Source organism: Drosophila eugracilis, unplaced genomic scaffold, assembly GCF_018153835.1.
Source record: "Drosophila eugracilis isolate 14026-0451.02 unplaced genomic scaffold, ASM1815383v1 contig_341, whole genome shotgun sequence".
NCBI lineage: Eukaryota > Metazoa > Arthropoda > Insecta > Diptera > Drosophilidae > Drosophila > Drosophila eugracilis.
The window spans coordinates 165,491-186,044 of NW_024573196.1; the positions used below are offsets into that span (position 1 = coordinate 165,491).

At 34.2% G+C, this 20,554-nt stretch overlaps 1 protein-coding gene across 4 annotated transcripts; it reads left to right on the forward strand.

Annotated features, from left to right (window-relative positions):
* The first annotated feature begins 13,693 nt into the window (after nt 1–13,693).
* Nucleotides 13,694–19,187, forward strand: LOC108108906 (transcriptional activator cubitus interruptus). Of its 4 annotated transcripts, none has more exons than XM_017217182.2 (6): nt 13,694–14,125; nt 14,624–15,003; nt 15,069–15,688; nt 15,747–16,259; nt 16,393–16,490; nt 16,545–16,716. In XM_017217182.2, exons 1-6 carry the CDS (start codon nt 14,088–14,090, stop codon nt 16,615–16,617), a joined length of 1,722 nt encoding a protein of 573 aa, XP_017072671.1. In that variant the 5' UTR covers nt 13,694–14,087; the 3' UTR covers nt 16,618–16,716. The 4 variants fall into 4 exon arrangements, with proteins under 4 accessions (XP_017072671.1, XP_017072648.1, XP_017072655.1 ...); XM_017217159.2 differs by having other exon boundaries at nt 13,695–14,125; nt 16,326–16,490; nt 16,545–19,187; XM_017217166.2 differs by having other exon boundaries at nt 13,695–14,125; nt 14,640–15,003; nt 16,326–16,490; nt 16,545–19,187.
* The last annotated feature ends 1,367 nt before the right edge of the window (nt 19,188–20,554 follow it).

Sequence of the window (20,554 nt, forward strand, 5' to 3'; positions counted from 1 at the left end):
CAACTTATTTTTTGCGGTTGGGAAATAAGAAAACAATTTCTTATTGTGGCTAAAGATAAAAATAAGCGCAATACGTTAAATAGGAATATTAACATGTATATGTTGGAACTAAATTCTTTAATATAAAAATAAAAAACATGTTGAAAATCACATTTTCTGTTTGGTACGTTTCCTTCGCCTTCTGGGCGGTCGATAGACGAGTTCCCGTCCAAGAAATAAATTTCCTATTGGTTTTTAAAGGGACTGTGATTCTTTCCATAGAAAACGTCTGCTCGTTTTCTACTAAAGCTTGACAATGCCTGCTGAATGCATCGTATCGTTGTCCTGGTAAAACGGAACATAACAAATATGTTTTATTCCAATTATTGCTTAGTTCATATTATTAGAACATAATTTAATTTTGAAGTCCCCATGAAATGACCAAACTCTAATAATATAAACTTAGCAATAATTCCAATAAAATATATTTGTTATGTTCAATTAAAACACTCATTCCTTCGCACTCAAACGTTATCACTTTGTGTTTCTTAGTTTCAATCTTGTACGACTGTGGTGTATGTAAGCGCACTGAAACAAACTAAATCGGCTTCGCATTCAAATTCACTCAACTAATTTTGTGGTAAGTGACTTTTATAATCATCGTAGGGTTGAAAAAAGCAGACGAAGCACATTCAAGCTTAATTTTAGCTTCTAAAGTTGCAAAGATCTTGACGTATTTAGGATATATAGTTGACGAATATTAAAAAAAAAAGAAGAAACGCTTATAACCCACATTACTTTATAAATAGCGAAATAATGTTCCGATTTCAGCGTTCATACGGAAAGAATCGACTCGGGTATGGATCCTGATCAAGAATATATACACTTTATAGGGTCGGAAAGGCTTCTTTCTACCTGTTACATACTTTTACTCTACGAGTAACGGATATAAATATAACAGCTTAAAATATGGTCAGCCACAGTTGTGTATGGCACGCTTTAAAGGGCCAGATGTTCCTCGCGACCTATACGATGGTATCAAAGCAAAGTCCAAAGAGTGGACAATTCATAAAACTTTATACGACTTAGATTGATTTTATGAAACAAGTGTATACGGGCCAGAGTCAATAATACTTTTACTTCTTGAGATATTCCTATATTCTCGTAACTATTTGTTAATGTAACTCGTCATCCGGTTTGATCAATACTTGGAATATTTTTTCTGAGTTCTCTGTAAACGCAGTAGTATTAAGAATAATTAGCTTTAAAATTTTGGTCCGTCATGCAATATTTAATTTTGAGCCTTGATTCTATAAAAATACTTTTAACCTTTTTTTCGTGCTTTTACGAATAAAAATCAATGATGTGATATGAAGATATGACCATATTTCATAAACTCGAATCTGTTCTCCTGTCAACTTTGACGGAGTCTAAGTTTTCCAGTGTTCAAAATGGTTCAATTATTGTACAATATTCTTGGACTTCATTTGTCACCTTGTTGACCACTTCAATCTAACGCCTTCAACAGTGTCGGGGCTATCAAATGTTAATGGAGGTCGAACACTCAACGTGCGGCGAAAGGTGGATCTTTAAGTGACTGGTCATAGGATAACGGTTACTATATAGTTGGTTTTTGGATTATAGAGATGCCAGCTCCTACTCTAACGCCCGAAAGCAGCAACAAATAGTGACTTCTTTATGTAAGAACGCTGAGGTCTCGGAAACTATAAGAGATAGAAAGTTTAGATTAAACATGCAGAATCCATATAAGATTATGAAGAATATTGCGACACTACCGTTAGAATGGGAAATGGTGGGATATGGAAACATTCTAGGATATCATTCTAATCTACAAACATCTGCTGTTACTAAAATTAAATACCATGTGGAACAAAAATTAATATTTTAAAACTGTATAATACAGTGACGGGTATCTTATAGTCGCGGCACTCGACTATAGAGTTTCTATGGACTGGATGCGCGCTTTTTTATAGGTGACAGCGCTATTCCTTTCATTTATAACTTTAACGTTGATTGTTCTATGACAATGGACCTCAAATATTAAACTTAAGATTAAACTATGACCATTCTAAAAACCCATTAAGTAATTAATTGAAATAAATAAATCACGCTCTCAACGATAGCACCGCTATACATACTTTTAGCTTTAGCACCATTGTTGGTAATTCCACTGGACTATAAATATAATATATAAACACAAACTATAAGCATTTCGAATCCTTATTAAGTCTTTCTTTGGCAAAAAAAATTGAAGGCGGGTTTTCCAGATGGAAAAAAAATTATCGAAATCTCACCGTCCATATAAAGATCGAAAGCCGTTTTTAAAGCTCATTTGACGTATGAGCTCGGTACTCGGTATTGAGCTCGGACAATGGTACCTCATTAAGATACGCTACCATCTTAATATTATATGTGCTTCTTTTCTAGTTCTTATAGTTCCTGAGATATTTCGATTTTAGTTTTTCGTCTATTGGGGTCGTTAGAGAAGGCGTGGCACTACGCTCTCCAGTTCTTGCTGCACCGCAGAATTACATTTGAGAAACCGCACAAACGCGATTGCATTGCCCGGAATATGGACTGCCAAGAATATGGCCATACAAGGTCATACTGTAAGCTGCGCCCGGTATGTGTAGTTTGCAGAGAGCGCCATGATTCCGCACACTGCCCAGAGAGCAAAGATGACTACAACTCGAAAAAGTGCTTCAACTGCGGTGGCAATCACACTGCTAACTATAGAGGTTGTCCAGTTTATAAGAAGCTGACAAGTCGCATCTACAAGAGAGGAATTACTACACACACCCAAAATAAACAGTTGACACCCTCTAAATCAAACCCTGAAGTCTTCCTCTCGACTGCAGCCAGATCCTCACTAGGACCCATAAACTCTACCAAAAATGTGACATACGCAAGTGCTTTACAATCAGGACTACCCTGCCTCAAAAAGTACATTTCAGCAATCAGCATACCCAGAACCGAACACGGCTCAGAAGCATTAATCGCCGGAGCAGCCCAAAAGCAACTTTGAAGCTATGATATGTAGCCTACTACATAGCCTTGCGGAATTTATGTCGTTTATGCGCACAACTATGCAAGATCTGATTCGAAACCAAAATCTATTGATTCAAATGCTAGTTTCACAACAATCGAAATAATGACTTCCCTACGGATATCAACGTGAAACGCTAACGGCATTTCGGAGCATAAACTCGTTTTAGCTCAATTCCTACTTGATAATCAAATCGACGTTATGCTGTTTTCAGAAACACACCTTACAAACAGATACAATTTTCGACTACAAGGATATTCATTCTACAGAACAAATCATCCAAATGGAAAAGCACATGGTGGGACTGGAATTCTAATCAGAAGCCGTATTAAGCACCACTATCATAAAAAAAATTTCTAAAAAGTACCTAAAGGCCACATCTATAAATATATAACTAAATACTGGCAAGCAACTTACACTATCAGCACAGGGGATCTCGTCTCTTCACTCCAAAAGAAAAGTAGCTCTATGATGCAATTATCAAGGCCAAGAATAAGCTTGACTATGTTTCTTCTGGCACAACAACATACTGGCCGACAGACCCAATGAAACTACCCGATTTAAAAGACTGCGATTACCAAAACATACCTAAGAATCTGATAAGCGCCGAACGCCTTTCGGATCTTTCATTTGATCACTCGCCTGTCCTGTTTATTCTACTCCGACATCCAGGAACATTGGATCAATCATTAAAACTGACTTCACAAAAACCAGTTAGGTTACGTACAGAAAGAATATTAGCTCACACATTGAGCTAAGCCCTCATCTCAACGATGAAACCAACGTAGAAAGCTTTTTTAATTCACTACAACTTACTCAAGCACTACATCAAGAAGAAGCATATGTCCACCGCCGCCACATAGAGCTATTGTAAACTTCTAGTACAAAACAGTCACTATGGAGAGCTCACCCAACTCTGAGCTCACTAAAAGAAACCGTAATTCCTATTAGAAATTCCATAGGCGGCTGGGCCACACCTTAAAAATGTCTTCCAACCAAATTCTGCCACTAGCGCGTTTACTTTGTCGACTTTACCATGTGAGCCTCAGCCCCAACATAAGCCAATTGAGTTTCGCCCAAACGCAATCGTTAACATCATCAAAAGTCAACTGAATCCGAAAAAATCCCCGGCCTGTGACCTCAACTCCCAAAATTATCGTTGAGCTCCCATATTGCGCCGTTTGCACTCTCACCCAGCTTTTCAATGCCATCGCAAAACTTGGCCACTTTCCAGTGAGATGGAAAAAGTCAATTATAATAATAAAAGTAAAGCTGGGGAAATACCACTCGATCCCCACGTCGTATAGACCTATAAGCCTACTCTCATGCTTATCTAAACTCTTTGAAAAATGCTTAATGACTCGGATAAACACATATCTAAGAATCCAGGAAGGAATCCCGTCACATCAATTTGGGTTTGTATATGTACGAGGTGTGTTCAAAAAGTAAGGTGACTCTTCAAATTTCGCGAATTTCAAATTTTTCGATTATCGATTTTTTTGTTTTGTTATATTGGTACACTCTTCCCTAACATCTGTACCAAGTTTCAATGGAACATCCTCTTTTGTTTGGTTGTGAGAGGCGTAAAGTTACAAGTTGTTTTGCGAGCTCGGCGATTTTTTGCTATCGAAAAATATGGATCAAAGGATTTGGATTTTTTGGCCAAAAACAACACCACAATAATGCCTCAGCCACCATATTCACCGGATTTGGCCCCATGTGACTTTTTCTTGTTCCCAAAACTGAAGATAATCGAAAAATTTGAAAAATTTGAAATTTGAAAAGTCACCTTACTTTTTGAACACACCTCGTATAACTTCTAAAAGGTTTCGATAATCGAAAAATTTGAAATTCGCGAAATTTGAAGAGTCACCTTACTTTTTGAACACACCTCGTATATCTTAAGTTCCTCAGAACTCAGCGCGAGCATTACATACATATGTACATACATATATTTGTCAGGATCCGTCCGTATGTTCAATCTATTTCTAATGGTTATCCATATCTCAGTGTTTATACGGACGGATGACATACATACATACAGTCTGCACATAATTTATTCGTACACCCATGAGTTTCAAGTTTATTGCTTAATATCTCGAGAAATACGTTACGGAAATCAAAATGTAATATCTCAAATAAAAGATACACATTTCGAGAATATATTTTAAACATAAAATTAACAAGTTTTAACTTTAATACTAGATAATTTCCCTAATAACACAAAAAAGTCATTTTTTACGCACAAAAATTATTCGTACACTTCATAAAATGTTTAAAAAAACAACAATTCCAAAGATTTAAGGACTTTAATCTTTAGTGGGTCCTTCGTTGGCCTTAATGGAAGCTTGTAAGAGTCGACACATGCTTTTTTTAAAGTTGCTCGTCTTGTCAGCATCAGTTGAATCCCATTCAGGTATTAATGCGGTTTTTAGGGATTCCTTCGAGAATATGTTGTCCTTTTCTGGAGGATATCCCATAAATGTTCTTTGTTGTTTAAATCTGGTGACTTGACACCATCATTCTCATTTCAGCATGATAATGACCCAAAGCATACGGCTTATGATGTGCGTATGTGGGTCGCACATAACGTCCAAGATACTCTGCCGCATCCTTCTCAATCCCATTGAAGATTTGTGGGAAGAGCTGGACAGGCGCGTTACAAAACGCGCGATTAAAACATAGTCCGGGCTGAAGGTGTCTCTAGAAGGAAAGGGGCAGAAACAACCCAAAATTTCGTTTCTTCGGGGCCAAGACGGTTGGAAGCCTTTATAAAACAAAATGGATTACCCACAAAGTATTAATTTTAGGTATTTTCATTTATTTTTAAGTTTTTCAATAAGTGTGCCAATAATTTTGTTCAGGCAAAATTTATTGTTTATTTTGTTTATTTAAATATCTAAATTTTAATGGGGGAGAAATCGTGCCTTAAAGTTCATGAAGCCTTCTGTGCCAATAATTTAGTTCGTCACTGTATAAATAAACTTAATTTAAAAGAAAACTTTGTAGTGTACTAGAAACGGATATGTACATACAGTTATCTTCGTTCCTTCGGAATTATTCGACCATTCCGCAAGAAATACCTTTTTGAGATTATTTTTCCACGAAATCGCGAACAACTAAAATCGCTGAAATCTCGGGAACTATTAGAGCTAGAAATTCAGTACGCATACGGTATGTATAATCTTGAGATGCCAGCGCATCTTATGGTGGTATCATTATCCGGCCAGACCCACTTTTATGCCCACCAATCTCGAAAGACGGTTTCCGAATTTCGTAGAAAAGCTGATATCCCGGTAACTATAAATTATAGAAAGTTCAGATTAATCATGTAGGTTTTTATGATGCCCCCAGTGCGAATTATTTATTTTTCGATATAGCCACGCCCACAAGTCGTCGAAAACTGTGGTCTTCGTTTGACCTTGCATAAGATGTTTTTGCCAATATCAATATATATGCCAGATGGGCAGTGACGTCACTATCAGTTACTCATGCTTTTTCTGACAATAGGTGGGGTTTTGTAAATTTCCACTAGCAAAATGAATATTTTAAAATTGTGTAGAACAGTAACGGTTATCTTATAGTCGCGGCACTCGACTATATGGTTTCCTTTTGTTTATATTCAGTTCTTCAAAGAGCTTACGCCGCACTTTTCCGCTTCCAACGGACTTGAAAATATTAAATTCTCATTCGTCTCTCTCGTACTCGAAATTCCGGTCCTAGTAGGTATTACCAAAGGAAAGACGCCTTAATAGGTTACGGTTGAAATCTTTTACTTCTACCGTGAGCGCGTTCTGACGGTTTTTCAGGAAACACTGTTTCCCAAGGACAGGCCGATAACCGTATTCATTTTTAAAGCCGAAAGTGGAGTTTTACCCATTTTCTTTAAAGATTTTCCTCTCCTCTCTGGTCAATGATTTGGACGGCCAAAGTGAAGAAAGTTTTTGAACGAATTTCTTGATTTTACTGTATATTTTATATTTTTTATAGTTAAAGGACTTCTCTCGAGCATTTCACTAAGGTTTTTAACAGTTTTTCCGTGTATTAATTAATTTGTCCTTGCGATTCGTTTAATTATTTTCCATTTTAACATTTTGTAGCAGATATACATATGTAGACCAAGAATGTCTCTAAATAGTAAGCAAACTAAATAGTAAACAACTCAATATACAAAAAAAATTAAAACTTTTGAAATTAAAAGCCATTTAAAAACAGTAACTTTCTCTCAGGCACCCCCGCAACGAATACTTTATTGAGTAACTGAAAATATTTGCCTATGCTATCGTCAAGACCCTCTTACGCGCCTCAAAGGTGTTTTTGCCCACTTTAATAAACAAAGACTCTTCTCGCTGAAAAAGTATGCATAACAACATAAATATGTATGTGCATAAATACATAAGTACATACATACATACATATCGGGTAACTAAATCTAAAAATGTTATGTTGAGAGTTGATATATACGTATAGCTAATATTAAATTATAAATAAATAGAGTAATATGCTCTAATTATGCAATTATACTATGAAGGAAGGTTTATGCATTCAGGAAATACATAAATACATGTACACATACCTACATATATACAAGCGTTGCAAAATATGTATTCCTGTAAGGATATATGTACATATGTATATAAAACTCAAAAACGATTCCTTAATTTTGTTATTAAGGCTGTTTGTCTGCTTTTCCCTTTTTATTTTCTGCTTCGACGGACAACATAATTCCAAAGGCCAACTCATCTCAATTTCTTGATAATGATGATGCTTCAATCTGTGCCTGCTCTGTCGTTTTATGGAGAAAAAACTGGATTTAAGAAGTAACTATGTGTGTGCATTTGTATATATGTATATGGACATAAAGATGTGTATAAATACATATGTATGTATATATGTATGCGTGAATGATACTGAAGCAGAACATTTTTTCGTGTTGGTTTCGATCCGCTGACTAATTAAGCCTTTAAAATTTGTATTGGACCAAGAAAAGGGAGAAGAAAATAAAGTCATTGTGCTCGCTTTAGTAAAGAGCTGGTGGTAAAAAGATATGTATGTACATACATACATACATTCATACACAAATGAATATTTATGTATGTATATATCTATATAGAACAGGAGGACATTATATTTATTTTTTATATAATATTTTTCTTTTTACATTTATTTGTATATTATTATATTTGTTTAATGCCCTTAAAAATTATAAAAGGTATTTAACATATAACTTGGATTATTTTAAAAATATTTAAAAAATATACATATATATTTATATATAATGCTCATTTTTGGTACCAAATTATATAGAGTTGACAAAATATTATTAAAACTATAACAGGTTTTTAACATATAACATGGATTATTTAAAGTACATATACTTAAAAATATATGTACATATATTTATATAAATATGTATTATTTAAAATGGTAATGCTCATTTTTGCTACCGAATTATGTAGAGTTGACAAAATATAATATTCGGAGATTGCGAGAAGGAATGGCAAGTCTAGACCGTTTTGGTTTTTCATCCTTTTATGTAGATATGTATATATAATATATACAGTCGGCACATAATTATTCGTACACCCATGAGTTGGAAGTTTATTCCTTAATATCTCGAGAAATACGTAACGGAAATTAAAATATCTCAAATGAAAGGTACACATTTCGAGAATATATTTTAAACATAAAATTAACAAGTTTTAACTTTAATACTACATAATTTCCTTAATAACACAAAAAAGTCATTTTTTTACGCACAAAAATTTTTCGTACACTTCATAAAATGTTGAAAAAAAAACAACAATTCCAAAGATTTAAGGACTTTAATCTTTGGTGGGTCCTTAGTTGGCCTTAATGGAAGCTTGTAAACGTCGACACATGCTTTTTATAAAGTTGTTCGTTGTTGGAATCAAGTTTTTTCCTTCATTAGCCTTTTGACATACTTTAAAGGGACCGCCGCGTCCAAAATTTTTAATTTTTGATTTGTCAATAAATATAACGTTTTCCCAAAACAATTCCGGCTTCCTTACATGCACTTTTGCGATCTCCAAACGCATTTTTTGTTATAATCAGAAATCGATGGGTTTTTACGAACAACTCTACCATGTATACCAGCATTGTGCAGGGTGTTCCGGATGGTTTGGGAACAACATTTTTTTTCTGAAGGCCTCTCTAGCGTTTTAAGAATTGTTGTAGATGTTATTCTGGGATTTTGTAATGGTGTATTTACAATTGTATGCTCCTCCCGTAGTGTCAATATGTGGTTCCTTCCAGATTTTCTACGTTCTACTGCAAATTCAGTGATTACGTATTTTTTTTATAAAACTTCGCATTGTAGAAGGTGACTTGACTATATTTCTACTAATTTCGGTTTAATTGCGGTTCGCTCAATATAATTTTATTATAGTTTTTCGAAAATTTAAGGATAAGTCTTGACCCCGACCCATTTCGTCCAATTACAGCCAAAAAAAAAACAGCGAAACTAACAAAACAACTTTGAGAATAGTACACCGAAGTTTGCTCCGAAGTACAGTTCAAAAAAGAATCGCGGATTACCGTTGGATTCAGAAATATAAGTCAAAAAATATATGTCAAAAATGACGTTAAAAAATGACTTTTTTGTGTTATTAAGGAAATTATGTAGTATTAAAGTTAAAACTTGTTAATTTTATGTTTAAAATATATTCTCGAAATGTGTACCTTTTATTTGAGATATTGCATTTTAATTTCCGTTACGTATTTCTCGAGATATTAAGGAATAAACTTCCAACTCATGGGTGTACGAATAAATTATGTGCAGACTGTATATATATATTATACATTTATATATATATGTATATAAATATATATGTATATAGATATATATTCCCTTTATAAGGATGAAAAACCAAAATGGTCTAGATGTGCCATTCCTTCTCGCAAACTCCTATGTATACTTTATAGAGTTGGATAACCATCGTACTAAATTTACTTCAATCACACTTGACTAATCTAAACCAGAATCATTTTTTACCAGAAACCAACGCCTTCACTAAATATACCCGTTACTCGTAATGAGCTTCGTTTGACCTTGTATAAAATTACAAACATTATTTTGTCAATACCTATCGATTTACTAAACGTTTTTCTAATCGGAACATTATAAAGTTTCATCTTTTGCTAGCAATACATACATACATTTATTTCTTAAGTGACGTTGATGCAGTTAACAGTTAACAGTTTTATAACCTAGATTTATATCCTTTTGACTCAATTGCTATATGTAGGTACATACTACAATTGCGATGTAGAGAAAATAAGTGACATCTAACTACTGTATTTTCTTCAATTTTCCAATATCTTGTAAAAAAAAGAGTTGAATTATATGCATGTTATTTAAATTTGTTCTGACCCATCGTTGTCGTGTGTATAATTAATCACAATTAATTAATGTACAAAAACAGTTTAAAATTATTTATTTAGATCTCTAGATTCTTAGATACTTATCTTGCTTAAAAACCTTATCCAGATAAAAAATAAATAAATAAAGTACAAATAATAATATGAAATATATTTTATTCTACTACTATATAGCTTTGTTACCTTTTTTATTTGATAAAATGGTTTATTCTTCCCTAGGCTGCTTAACGAAGGCATCAATATTTTAGGTTTTGGTACACCTTTCTCAAGATTAACCGGTCTGGATATTTCCATTTTACGGATGGCTGCAACAATTCCTTTGATTTATATAATTGTTACTCGTAAAGTAAAAGGGCATAATGTATTCGTTAAAAATGTGTAACAGGTAAAAGGAAGCGTTTCCGGCTCTATAACATATATGATTTGTACACGGCGTCAATTCTTGTTAGCGGAATTATTATTTTAAAATTGATTTGTACTGTAATGCGTAACTCATAGTCGCAGGTATTGCCTATACCATAGGCCATACATATAGCCTATAAATATACATACATATGTATGTACATAAAAATATTTCCAAATGGGAAGTCAATACTAACGGGGTAGTACATGCTGTACTCCGCAGAAAAAGCAAAACACGATGTTGAAAAGTTTATGTAAGTTTATGTAACTCTGGTTAATGAACCATAGCAGCTTTTAAAATTGTAGTTCGTTGTACTTCCATTACTCCTACATTATCAACAAAATTTAAGGCCTTTTTGCCAGATATTTTTTTCCGATATTTACATTTACATATTTACATATATAAATACATTTGTACATATGTACATATATTGAATGTAATTATTGCTGTAGCAACTTAAAGTTACATATTTGGCATACATACATATATAGTACATTTTTAAGCGAAATTAAATATTAAATATTTTAATATTCTTACAACTTTCTTACTGTATGTATGTACGTACATATGTACATATGCTTGATCGCACAGTTTCCAGGCTTTTCTGAGGTTCATTCTTACATACATATGTACATATGTATGTATATATGAGATGAAGATATTTTAAATTTATGTACATATGTATGTACATATGAATGTATGTTAATCGATGCCAGTACTTATTGTATTTATGGAATAAAATGTGTTCGTATACATACATACATACATATCTAAATGGACAATTATGTACATATGTATGTGAGTACTTTTATGTATGAAGGTATTAAAAGATATCTGGTTTTTGTGTTTCTCAGAATCGACAAAAAGTTTCTCATAAAAAGGAATGGGCATTGCTGTATGACCACATGACGTCCATACATACATAAATGCATACGTGGATACATATAAATGTACGTATACACGACCACATGTATGTACGTACATACATACATACCATGTTATGTGTATCATATACATATTTATCTGCAGAAGTATGTATGAGCTGATATTTATACACTTAAAGGTTTCATTGTGTTAACACATATGTTTGTATGCATACATGTTTAAAATTGGTATGTACATATGTATGTACATGCATACACATAGATATATTATACTTATCTATGTATGTATGTATGTATGTATATACATTTAAACTAAAGCAGCCCAGCGTGTGCTCGCTCCTTTCATAGAAAGTCTTGAATAAGACGTTAAACGACAAAGGGCACATATAGACATACATACATATATACGTACAAACGTACGAATGTACATTTAAAAAATGTGAACGCAGAGCGCACAGCAAGAAAAGTGTAATACCCACAATACCCTCAATCCTGCTGTGCACTTGCAGGCAGGCAGAAAAGGTGTTTGTATGAGTCCGGGTGTGTATGTACATACAATTCCAAGTTACCAATGTATACACATTATGACTGCCTCTATTTTAAATAATTCATACCTGAGAGTACAGGTATATCGCAAATACACATATATAAGTACATACATACATATGTTGCGAAGAACGATATTTTCGGTAGTAAAAAAAAGGCAGATATTAAAATTATATTTTTTCTGTAGATGCAATAGTACTTGGAAAATAATAGTAAAAATCAATGGTATTTTTCAAGCTATAACATTATTTCACCCTTTCAGAATATTAACAACGTTTTTAAAGCAACCATACATATTCATATATATGTATGTACAACATATGTACTACATCTTCAAATGTTATGAAACACTGAAAAATAACACTTCATATTGGTATCCTTTTTAATTATACACGTTAATTAATGAATAAAATTGTGCACATACTGAGATCTCGAAAACTATAAACAGTAAAAAGTAAGAACTAAATATGCAGTTTCTAGAAACCAACGTTACATGGCATTGCTGTTTTCCACGCCCAATTTAATAAATACAGCTAACGCGTTTGACCGCCACTGTTAATGGAAATTTTTTTAGCTGCTAGATTTTTATTTTAAAAGTTTCAATTGATCAATAATCATTTTATCAAATAAGATGATTAAGTTATTAAGAAATTAAAGCCAACAAGGGCGACGACTTCAGTTTTTAAATAATATTCAGTGTGTAGTTTTATCAACAGATGGCGCTTTATTATACATGAAATTGTTATTGTTTTTTGCACTTCTGTGTGATGAGACAAATAAGCAAGTACATACATACACAATATTCGGGATATTTTTCTTTGAGATTTATATAATATAGTCTTTTATTTAAATACATCTTATATACATATACATATGTATGTATATTCATATGCGGATGAAATATGTCTGCGTACATAATCTTATATATATATATATATAAAAGTATTCAAGAAAATATATAGATCATGGTAAGGAAGAATTACAAGTGAGAGTTTATAGGCGTGTCTATAATGTTGTTCGTATTTTACATAAACTATAATTTGAGTCTTAAAGCTCAAAATTTTGCTTTAGAGTGAAAAAAGAAACTTGTAAAATAATATGTTAGAAGCTTACTTTGGCGAATTAAATAAAAAAAAAAATCCAAATTTTCAGCACTGTAACCAAGAAGTATTTTGGTGCATGTGTGTGTATTGTGTAGCCATCTTCGATCTACCCGCCTTCGTCGACTGTTCGTGATCTGTAGGTACACACAGATACTTCGACCAGCTATCCACTTGTTACTGTATTGTTGTTATGTTTGTCTTCGTGATCTACAAGTATCTATGTAAGCTTCGGTACCAGTGTTCGTGCTCGCACAATTGTATTTGTGAGAAGAGAGGAGATCCGACCTGCTCCATCTAAACTCACGAAGCATTGCAAGAGTTGTTCAGTCCACTCGTAAGAAACACAGCATTAGGACGCGCATACAAACGTTATTGACTTTAATATTATTATTAAAAATTAACAATTTAAAAACAAACTTAATACTTTTAATCTGCTATCATAAAGTATTTATAATAGATTGGTGATCTAAGAATTTGCGCATATACTGTTTAAATTACCTATAGCAAATAATGCAATACAACAATAGTTATTAAAACATGTGCTGAATATCACAATTTTAGGGAGCGGAAACAACCTTTAAAAAATTGTGTGAGTGCTTAATAACGTGCCACTAAAATGTTTAATTTGCCGACGGTGAATCCAAAATAAAAGGAAACGTTAATTTTGTAAACAATAAAGGGTTTCCAATATATGACCACATACAATGGACGCATACGCCTTACCAACATATTTTCCACTTGCGTAAGTTATCTTGGACAATATCGGGATCTAATTTTTAGTAACATAACAAATAGTTGACTTAAAAAAATTCTCACGCTCCAAGTTTTAACGTCAAAAAAGCATCTCATGTTTCTTGTAGTACATAACATAACATTTTAAAAGTTTTAGCTGACTTTAATATTCTGTTTTTTTTTTTTAACAATGCACAAATATTTTGAAATGCAAATCCGAAAGTTCAACAGGTGGGTATCTGAAGCAGATTTCTATATACCGCAGCAAAATTTAAATCCAAACAAAGTTATCATCCACTAATACAAAATTATAACGGATATAAGAAAGTTAGTGTGTCCAACTAAAAATGTAATATAATAATTCAAAAGGGTTTATTTTGTTTTTTAAATTTACTTTACTAGCACATATTAATTATAAAAACTATAAGTTCTTTTTCTGTAGATATATTTTTCTGATTTTCTGTAGATATCATTATAATTATAAAAAATATAAATTATTTTTCTGTAGATATTCTGAATTGCAGTATCTAGCATCCAGAAGAGCTGCAGCCGTTGCTGCAGCGGCAACGGCTTTACCGGGAACTCCCTGCATTAACCACGTTCACACAACAGACGTCTCGAGCTCGGTAACAGTTCCATCCATGATTTCGGCGGCTGAACCATCGGAATCAATTGAAACGACAACTCCAATTCCAACTCCTTTATGTAATGGAAACACTCTTCTTGCAAATACTGCTGGTCACCCTCACAACAATCCGCACCAACATGTTCATAATCTAAATGTTACTGGAACGCATCCACATGACTTTCATCCAGCCTATAGAATTCCAGGATACATGGAGCAATTGTATTCTCTTCAACGGAACAGTTCAACTACATCATATCACGGTATTATGTTTTTAAAATATATATATATAAAGAAAACATCAGAAACTTTATTTTAAATGTTGTAGATCCTTATGTCAATTGTACATCAGCTTTCCATCTTGCTGGACTTGGTTTGGGATCAGGTGATTTTTTGGGTACCCGAGGTATGGGCTCCCTTGGTGATTTGCATCATGCAGCTGTAGCAGCAGTAGCGGCAGGATCTCTAGCAAGTACGGATTTTCACTTCAGCATTGATGGAAACAGGCGGTTAAGTAGCCCTCGGCCGCCTGGCGGAAGTATTCGTGCAAGCATCAGCCGCAAAAGAGCCCTATCATCTTCACCCTATTCTGATTCTTTCGACATCAATTCAATGATAAGATTTTCACCAAACTCCTTAGCCACTATTATGAATGGGTCTCGAGGAAGCAGTGCGGCTAGTGGATCGTACGGTCACGTTTCAGCTGCTGCTATTAATCCTATGTCTCATGCGCATTCAACATTGGCACCACGTCTACAACAAATACAAGCGCATTTGCTGCGTGCAAGTGCAGGTCTGTTAAATCCGATGACTTCCCAACAAGCATCTTCCGCCGGGTTTTCTATAAGCCACACTGTAGGCGCTGCCCTAAGCTTAAATGACGTTCATGACATACCTAACCGCATAACATCTTCGACAGTAAGGCTAGTTAATGACGACCATAAGCAGGTAATATAAATTTTAACAATTTTTAAATGTATTGCATTTAACTATTTAATTTTCATAGCTAAAATGTATAGATGAAGGAAAGGAAAAAAACCGATCGTTTAAAAATATTGTCCCTGAGCAACCCTCTTCGACATCGGGCAACGTCGCTCAAGTAGAAGCCGACAGCGCCACATCACATTTGTCTGACCGTTGTTATAATAATATAGCAAACAAAAATAAAAGTATTTCTAGCGATGTAAAAATAACTAGCCGCTGTGATGACTTTATTAACTGCGGATCAGCATCAACAACGTTAAATGAATATGATTGTGCCAATGCTGATACGACAGATATCAAAGATGAGCCCGGGGATTTTATAGAAACAAATTGCCATTGGCGCAGTTGTTCTATAGAGTTTATTACGCAAGATGAACTTGTTAAACATATAAATAATGACCATATCCAAAGCAATAAAAAAGCTTTTGTCTGTCGGTGGGAAGATTGTACACGTGGTGAAAAACCATTTAAAGCGCAGTATATGCTCGTTGTGCATATGCGTCGTCATACTGGAGAAAAGCCGCACAAATGCACTGTAAGATAGATTTTTTAATTTATTTTTATAATTTACGTACTACATTTATTGGTGTGTTTATTATAGTTTGAAGGCTGTTTTAAAGCCTACTCTCGTTTGGAAAACCTGAAAACTCATTTAAGGTCACATACAGGCGAGAAACCATATACCTGCGAGTATCCGGGATGCAGCAAAGCGTTTAGTAATGCTAGCGATCGTGCAAAGCACCAAAATCGAACTCACAGCAATGAGGTAAAACTTTACAGCAGTTCCGATAATCATATTTTCATATTAAATGTTTTATAGAAACCTTACATTTGTAAAGCACCTGGCTGCACGAAACGTTACACCGATCCAAGTTCTTTGCGAAAACATGTGAAAACAGTTCATGGTGCTGAGTTTTATGCAAATAAAAAACATAAGGGCTTACCCTTAAATGATGCTAATTCTAGAATGCACAGAAACAACAATGGCCATGGTCGACATAATCTCCAGGAGCACAATATTGACTCAAGCCCTTGCAGTGAAGACCTGCTTATGGGAAAAATGATTGAAATGTCTAGTCCCAGCATTAGATCTGAATCGGATGGAAGCTCGCCCCATTATCAATTAGTAAATGGCGTACGAGCATCAGATTGCTTGTTTCCATATTCATCAGATGAAGTTGTAGAAAATTCAACTTTGGATGACGGGTGGAATTGTGATGACGACGTAGACGCGGCTGACCTACCAATTGTGTTACGTGCCATGGTAAATATTGGCAGCGGAAACGATTCTCCATCGACTATTGGTGGTGGAGTAATGGCAAGACAGCGGTTTAGAAGTCGCCTTCAAACTAAAAGCATAAGTTCAAATACGGTAATGCTCTGTAACATTCCGGAAAGTAATCGGACTATTGGAATCAACGAACTTAACCAGCGTATTACTCAACTTAAGATGGAACCAGGTACGACTGGTGATATTAAAATTCAAATACCATTGAATGTGGGCATAGACGGGTTGGCAGAAGACTTATCACAGAATCAAACAAACTGTCGTACAATATTGAATAAGCAAAATCCTCCCAACGTTACTAGCTCGCGACAAGCGCAGATTCGCCGCGATAGTCAGAACTCCATTGCAAGCACTTATTACGGAAGCATGCAAAGTCGTCGTAGTAGTCAATCATCGCAGGTATCTTCTATATCTACAATGCGACCTGGACCTTCGCACAATACGACCACTGCTTCCTTCTATGATCCGATTTCCCCAGGATGCTCGCGGCGCTCTAGCCAAATGTCTAATGCTGCCAACTGCTATGCACTTGCTTCAACATCAGGATTTCCTGTAATAAGCAAGGTCTCTGAAATAAACAGCAGCCCACCTGCTCCATTTAATAAACCAAATCATGATGTTCAAGATTTCGAATTTTATAATAGCAGTCTTCCTCCGCCTCCATCATCTCATTTAGTTGCCACTAACTTAATGCGATTGCAGGGATCAGGTTCTGGAACTTGCTATCAGAATTCCAATGGCGGCCGATTTTCTGTTCCCAGTTCTATGCATTCTCTACATTTACACAACAACAAACAGATAGTAGACTTCGAAATTGATAATCAAGTGCTGAGTAATATATTTCGTCGTCAGTCTGAGCCCGTTGGAAATATACATTTTGATCCCATTACAAATGATCCTCGCTTAAGTACCCAAATTCAAAATTTACATACTCATATTGGAAAGGATAAAAACTTAAATTACACCTGCTTTAGTAATGAAAATAATTTAAATAAGGTAGAAAGCAATGTTCTGTTAAAGACTGACCCGACGATGAGCACAGACCAACATCCTAATGAAAGATTCAATCTAGACGAAGTAGAAGAACTTATACTTCCCGATGAGATGCTCCAGTACTTAAATTTGGTAAAAGACGATACAAATTATGCAGAGAAAGGACATGAAAAAAGTAAACGAATTTCATCATCGACCTCTAACTCTCCAAAGGATATACAATCAAATACATCAAAATTGTCTACGCAAGAGAAATTTACTATGACAACGATCGGGAGCCTATCTGATCACCGATATTCAAATATCATATCTAAGCCAATTGAGCATGTGCGTGCGAAATGCGTTAGTTTGCCTCAAGAGCCAGATAAGGTTATAAACATGAATTATGATAATAAACAACAGCCATTTTCAACATCAGTCTATCAACGACACTTAACAAAATCACATCAGAATCAAATTATTGACTCATCTATGACAAGCGTACCAGAACTAAATGTATTCCCAATTTTTCAACGAATTGAACCAGAAAATGTTTCAAAGATACAGAAAGGTCATGATAATGAAATACAATGTGGCATCATAAGCCAGTCTCAAATGTCTCCTTCTATGAATAAGGACGCTAAGATTTCAACCTTACCGTATTCAAAATGTTCTTCTAACTCAAATATACAAAACCAAGTTAGTGACACTAATGTGAGTAATATTAGTGCTATGCATTCAGATACATACCAGCGTACTCTACAATATGTACAAAGTTGCCAAAACTGGATGGAGACAAACAATACTTCAGACGATCAAATTCAAGGTGTATCTGGAATGCAACAAAATAGCACTGTGTGGCCTGATGTTAGCAGTTCTACACATCCGTATCCTGGTGAAAATATGGTAATCAACTATATGACAACATCCCTGACTTCTTTGTTGGAGGAGAACAAATATCTTCAAATGATGCAGTAGAACACTCCAAAATAAAAAAATTATCTTAAGCCACTCAGTCACAATATATTAATGTTATGACCATAACATCAACATTACAAAATTGTTAACAAAGCAAATTATCTAATAGACAGTAGGGAAAATCAACACATTCGAATAATTCTCTGAATTTATAATCTTCTAATCTCTTAATATATTTAGTTTTTATTTAAAAACGAAATAAACGCAATAAATATGTCTTCCTAATTGTCATAAATTGTCAAATGTCTCTTAAGTAATAAAAACTTTTATTAATTGATATATGTATTTCTATAAATCTTTAAAAATAAACCAGAAAAGCTATAATTGCTTCAAAAAACAAATGTATAAAGTGTATTGTGATGGTTATAACTAATTGTATTGGTATATCAGCATAAATAGAAGCATAGTCTTATAAAAGATCCTGATTTGTAATGATTACGCTAAAACAACCAACAGCCCAACAACCACGGCCTGTTTTTGGTTAAATTTTCAGTTCAGAAGTTCCGAAGTCTGAGAACTACTAAGCTCATGATTAAAGTAAATGCAACTCAACACTAATTCATGCATTGAGAACTTTAATAGCCTTTTAGTAACAGTGCTTTTTCAATGAGAGTCATGAGAGCAACGTGAATGTCGAAATAGATAGGTAAGTGTTTACAGGGCCTAATGATTATTGCGGTGCTACAACATAGTCGTGCCGTTAAAGGCGGATTTTGGTTATATAATTCTGTTGTTTCTCTGGGAACATTTTTACTTATTTCATACGTATCTGGTTCACTGATGGACAAAATTGGTGTGTCGCAATTACTTTGGTGTGTTTACAGACATTTTTATTTTCGTTGGCAGAAAACGACACCTTATACACTTTTACTAGCACCACATCCCATTTCCCTGATTATCTGTCGACTTCCATTTTGTTCAAGTTTAGGCCGTTCTGGATTTCGTCTTCCCTATCAGTGTCATCAGTCGATAGGGCCGCAAAGAAGTTCTTATTAAGGTTGGTAATCCTGAAAATAGAAAAATATTTTTTGTAGCACAAAATAGATCATATAAACCATTTAACTAACTGACGGTAAGGTCATATAAGGTAAATTTGTACATAAATTACTTATAATTTACCGATTTTAAATGTTGTGGACGTAAGAGTGAGAACAGCTTAAAGTTGCCAAGTCTGGACTTCTGAATAAATAAATAAACTTGCGTGGAGACCTCAAGAACCTGATTGCCTATTCTCATCTTCGTATTATTTGCTCCTGAGACCTCAGCGTTCATACGAACGGACGGACATGGCTTAATCGTCTTCGCTATTTATACTGATCACAAATATATATATATATTTTTTATCGGAAACGCTTCCTTCTACCTGTTACACACTTTTCAACGAATCTAGAAATACCCTTGACTCTACGAGTAACGGGTATAATAATAATTAATAATCATATGAATATAATTTTTCGTTTATGCTGATTTTACTATTCATTTAAAACAAACCTTTAAATTAATAAAATAAAACAAGGTGAATATACAACGACGATTTATAGAGGAGATTCATTACACAAAATAATTTTGCGGCATTAGTTTGCATGTGGCGA